This window comes from Mus caroli, unplaced genomic scaffold (assembly GCF_900094665.2).
Source record: "Mus caroli unplaced genomic scaffold, CAROLI_EIJ_v1.1 scaffold_6343_1, whole genome shotgun sequence".
Taxonomy (NCBI): Eukaryota; Metazoa; Chordata; class Mammalia; order Rodentia; family Muridae; genus Mus; species Mus caroli.
In genome coordinates this window covers 30,095-36,111 of record NW_018390974.1, presented here as the reverse complement: position 1 = coordinate 36,111, position 6,017 = coordinate 30,095, and the positions used below count along the sequence as shown (strand labels likewise).

Below are 6,017 nucleotides of genomic sequence, written 5' to 3'. Positions count from 1 at the left end.
AGTATATGAATTCAAATCATTGGCTTAGAGTTAGCATCTATGGGTAATACTTAATTCATATGCCAGTATCTTAATATCTTTAGTAGTCAGGTACATTGACCATCTTGTTAAATATACCATGGATAGAAAGATTCTTCCAGGTCAATAAGAGACATTTATTAAAGGAAGTAGATAGAGATTTTGAGGTTGATAGGATTGTCTTTTTACTTCCAATCACATATTGAGCATCTTTTAAATCTTTCCATGTATATTTACTTAATTTCTTCCAAACTTATTGTTTTGATAGATAGATAGATTGATTGATTGATTGATTGATTGATAAATAGATGACAGATAGGCTGACAGATAGATAGATAGATAGATAGATAGATAGATAGATAGATAGATAGGGGAGCCTCATCTATTTAATTTTAATTTTATATGTGTTTTCAGGGATGCTGACTTGATATTGGATCACTAATTGGTATGATTTTTTTCTGTACATGACTATTTTTCCTATTCTCAGCATTTCTTAGTTACCTGAAGTTTATGTGACATTGAGGCCACATGAAGTTTGCCTTACTCACTTTGGCTATTGGCTTTGTCCTTGTTTAGGTAATATTTAGAGAGTTGTGGTCGGACTTTATCAGTTTAGCTCCTGATTGTAAAGAGAAGAAGTGACTTACTCCTACTAATTAGCTATATCCACACTACAAAAGAAGATAATTTTAGCTGAGAGAAACATTTTGTATATTTTCAATAACTACAAAAGTAAACTGGAGAAGTTTTCACAATTGGTAAATACTAAACATATGGAAAATGCTAATATCCTTTACTCAGAATCACTACATAGTATATAATGTGACAATATGGGACAGTTTTCCTCATAAGTTGGTGAATATATAATTGTTACATATTAATAAATATATATTACAGAAAATGACAAAGTAAAATCTTAGAGTACATACATGGTGCTAAGTTAGTTGTTTGATGTTCTATTGAAAACCAACTAGAAGTAAAGAAAAATGATGCGCTGGAACCATGTGACAAAGCTAAATGCCAGAAGCTCAGGGTAGCTGCCTGACTGTGAAATTGTAGAGGGCTTTTTTCTTTATTCACTTACTGTGACCCAGATGTCATGATAATTAGACTAACTTCCCTCTAAAAGCCTGTTCCTTCATGTCATCACAAGGACACTCAACCAAATTCTAAAATTCTTGATAACTCCATTAAGGTGAAAATGAATGGCCAACATGGAAACACAATCCTCCAGAGATATCTATTGCATCTTATGCCAATTCCCATGATGCATATGGGGAGCTTGCATCATCTGCCTTGATACTGACAAAATAATGCACAGGCCAGGGTTCTTTAGGTACACCAGAGCTTATGATGGAGGGGAAAAAGATCACTGCTTACAGAGCTTTCCTGGGTATGCATGGCAGACCAATACTCAGTATTTTGTACACTTCTCTGTTTCTAGAACAATGGTAAGCAATAAAATATATAGTTATATAAAGTTATAATTATAAGGGGAACAAAATCAAGCCACTTATTTTCCTTGTGAAAAATTAGAAAACAATGGCAATAAATGTTGAATAGTCATTCTACAAACACACTGAGTTATCTTTTCATACTTCTTTCCACCACACTTCACGTATAGTTATGTATATACTGCATATATGTTATAATTCATATTTTGATGATCAGTATCAGAAGATGCCATTTAGAAGCTGGTAAGGTAATAATTGTACTCAAAGATAAAGGAGGTAACTGAATCTTATGGGAAAAAAAAAAAACAATCAGCTTGGCTAATCTTGTACTTCTCCTAACTTGAATAAGAATGAGGTTTTCTGCTAGCAATTAATATGTCTCATAATTCCAGAAACAAATTTGTTCTTAAGTGCATTGATTTTTATTCTGTAACCAGTGGCAGTCATCTGATATATGAGCCAATGTGGAGGTGAGTAAATTAATTATGTTATGTAACATTATTTGCTAAAACTTAGTCTCTATGGAAGAATAAGAAATATTTTTCTGTGTCTGGTCTATTTTTCCAAAACACAAATCAAGAAGACATGGTTGTTGGTGTGTAAGGGACAACATCATTCTATGTGAAAAAGACTGTGGTATGAATACTAATCAGATACAGTTTTGCTCATCAATTTTGAAAAACTATTTCGTTACATTTTTTAAATTTTGAAAAAGTGAATATATCATGTATTTCCATCTAAGTACTAAGAAGAACCAAGTAAGTAATCTCATGAATTGGAATTATAGCCTAGATGTGTTTAGATTAGACTCACAGGTCATTCCATATATTTAAGAAGGTAGAGATTATATCACATTAAATTTCATTTTTGAAATCTTATGCTGATAAAAAAAATCTATACATTCCTTACAGTTGGTGATCCTGATCCAAATTCCAATATATTGTATATTCTTTGTGTATTTTATACAAATACACATGTAATTATTAAAAATAATAAAATGACCGGTATATAGTTTAGTGTAGCATACAAAAGATTATTTAGTAGTTATGGAATTGTACCCCACAGTCATATTAACACTTGTCTTATCAAATTAGATCAGTGCTCATCTGTATTATTGCCATATGAATTAACTACCTGTAGTTCCCCAGGATGCATTTAATCATCTTATATATGGTGTTCTTCACAAGGAAAAAAATGATTAATTTTAGAATTCCATTGATATTCAAATAGCATATTTTTTTATATATTCTAGGAACTTGTCATGATAATTGCGAAATAACTTTGATGGAGAATATTTCAGAGGTTACTGAATTTATTCTTGTGGGGATAACAGATGCCCCAGAGCTTCAGATCCCTTTGTTTATTATCTTCACTCTCATTTATTTGATTGCACTGTTTGGAAATCTTGGGATGATCATGTTGATTCTGCTGGACTCCCGACTCCACACTCCCATGTACTTTTTCCTCTGTAACCTCTCCCTGGTGGACTGTGTTTATGCCTCAGCTGTCACTCCCAAAGTGATGGAAGGGTTTCTCACAGGAAATAAGATAATATCCTACAATGCATGTGCTGCCCAGATGTTCTTCTTCGTAGCCTTTGGTGCTATTGAAAGTTTGATCCTTGCCTCAATGGCCTATGACCGCCATGCAGCAGTGTGCAAACCCCTGCACTATACTACCATTATGACAACTACCACCTGCATTTTAATTGTCACTTGCTGCTACATGTGTGGGATTTTACAATCCTCTATTCATGTTGCTCTTGCATTTTGTCTTTCCTTCTGTAATTCCAATGTGATTAATCACTTTTTCTGTGACATTCCCCCACTGCTGGACATCTCTTGTTCTGATACCTACACAAATGAGATTACAGTCCTTATCTTGGGTACTTGTGATGGTATTTTAACTCTTTTCGTTATCTTAAACACTTACCTGCTTATTTTCATTGCTATCCTGAGAATGCGATCAGCTGAAGCACAGAGGAAGGCATTCTCTACCTGTGCATCTCATCTCATTACCGTATCCATCTTCTTTGGGTCAACCTTGTTCATGTATTTACAGCCCAGTTCTAATCATTCCATGGACACAGACAAAATTGCATCTGTGTTTTACACTATGGTCATTCCTATGCTGAACCCTGTAGTATACAGTTTAAGGAACAAGGAGGTAAAAAATGCATTTAAGAAAGTTGTTGGAAAATTAATGACTTCACTTCAGTTAGTCAATTAATTCCAAAGTATTTTTAAAGCATATGAAACACTGGGTCTTTAGTTTTGATGAATAATTTATTTGTAAATATTATTTATCTATGATTTCATTCAATTGTTACTTAATGAAGGAGAACTGTGTACACATGCATTGAGAATATGATAAATTTATTGTAAATTTTAATTGTATCTTGATAGAAATATGATGTCAATGTAATATTTAAATCAAGATTATAATGTTTTGAGTTCACATACATTACTTCATTTTTTTGTTAAATCTGCTTTGTAGGTCAATTTAATATGTACATGATAACTGTTATACTTTCAATTACTTTATTATTATCATTAATTTTTATCATCATTTCTTTTTATAGATAAAGTTACCTAAATTTCCCTCTACATTCTTTGCTCCAAATCATAGTATATACTTCTGCTTGCTCCCTTGTAATTTATTGCCTCACTTTTCATTAATTGTTGAAGTTCAATATATATGATATTAATCAAATTTTTTTCAAACATTAATACTAAAAAGAATTATGGTGAGAGTTTTTGAAAATGTTTTTTTTTCGACTGGATGGTTTTAGCTCCCTTGTCAAAGATCGGTGACCATAGGTGTGTAGGTTTATTTCTGGGTCTTCAATTCTATTCCATTGATCTACCTTTATGTTGCTGTACCAGTACCATGCAGTTTTTATCACAATTGCTCTGTAGTACAGCTTGAGGTCAGGCATGGTGATTCCCTCAGAGGTTCTTTTATTGTTGAAAAAAATTTTGCTTCCTAGGTTTTTGGTTTTTTGTTATTCCAGATGAATTTGCAAATAACATTACTTCATATAGTTTCGTGATAAAAAAGTCTTGAATCATGAGGTTAAAATAATTTCAGTGTTGGAATTTCCATAATAAGTGGAAGCATATTTTCTTACTCTAACTAGTAATGAATTCCAGAGATGAGTACAGACTGCAGCCACCAAAAAATAATCTACATTGTAAGTAGTATACATCATGAATTCTATAATGTTAAGTAACAGGATAAGTACTCTCTGATCATTTAAGTAGTATTTTACATGTTCATAAAAATCTTATAACCTATTAAGTGTACAAGTAACAATTAATTTTAAAATATCTATTACTTTTCATATAATAGATAGTTTTTAGCCACATCAAATGCCTACTTGGCACAGTTCTATTTTCCATTACTTTGTTTCTGTTGTTTCTAGTAAATAAATAACTGAAATTCAAGAAAGGGAAGTTTATAACAGGATCATGTATGGTAACAGGTGCCATCGGAAAGACAGAGTTTTCTTCATTACTAAATAAGTTAAATGCAGCTATCAATCTCAAGAATAGTAGCAATGGGAAGTTCTTATTTGCAGGATACAGAAGGAATGTTTGATAAGGGAACCCAATATCAGAGTGGAACTGCATTAATTGTGATTATTAAAACTGATATCCAGATGGAAATGTGCATTCCTGAGGACAGTTACTGCTCTCTATGAGTACTGTTGTTCAACAAAAGTAACAAACTGATTACTTAACTAGTGAGTAGCTATGAAAGGTAATGAATGAGTGGGTGAGTGAGAAGAATTACAACAGAGACTGAATGAATGTGTAAACATCATTTGGATTCTTTCTGAGTGATCATAGTACTCTGAGTCTGGTTATTTGCCACAGACCCTCTTGGTCCCATGTCTGGATAGAACGGGTCTCTAGTTGCAGGTGGACAAGAAGTCAGTGAATGAATGACAGACAGATGCACACAGGAGATTGTGTAGAATCTGAATGTATTGTTACAAAGTGAACACCAGTCTTATATAATACAGAAAATAAAGGGAGTAGGATGTCACAGCAGGCAAAGCACATTAAAGTTACCTGACACAAAACAAATGAATGACTTCAAAAGGACTTATAGGAACCAGGTAATATTAAAACCAGGTAAAGATAAAACCACCCTGCCTAGAGTCAGCTTAATGACAGGTAAGTATTTCACACCCTAGTCACAATTTGTGCTACTCCTTTGAGCCTTGTGAAAGTTAGCACCAGGGTGTTCTGCTCTAGCAGACCTTCTCTGAATAACGCAATACCACAACCCCCCTATTTCCTATGCCTTGATAAATTCTTGTATGATTGTAACTTGGCTGTTCTTTTAAGTATCTGTGGAGAATCTCCATTTGTCAGAAGAATTCACCAACGTGCTTCTAATATGCAACGTAGCCTGCTATACCTAGCTATAATGAAGATTCCTGTTTCAGTGGGATTCCATAACTCGTTCATGATAAACCCACCTATTCACTATGCCATTGTGTATTCCCTTGTTTCCATAAGACTGGCTACTGTCCTA

General features: G+C 33.3%; 1 protein-coding gene across 1 annotated transcript; it reads left to right on the top strand.

The window, feature by feature from the left end:
* Window positions 1-2,753: 2,753 nt before the first annotated feature.
* On the top strand, window positions 2,754-3,701 carry LOC110288928 (olfactory receptor 5B12-like). Its single transcript, XM_021155164.1, has one exon. It carries the CDS (start codon window positions 2,757-2,759, stop codon window positions 3,699-3,701), a length of 945 nt encoding a protein of 314 aa, XP_021010823.1. The 5' UTR covers window positions 2,754-2,756.
* The last annotated feature ends 2,316 nt before the right edge of the window (window positions 3,702-6,017 follow it).

Coding starts and splice junctions, on each gene's coding strand:
- LOC110288928 (XM_021155164.1), top strand. CDS start 2,757: ATGGAGAATATTTCAGAGGTTACTGAATTTATTCTTGTGGGGATAACA.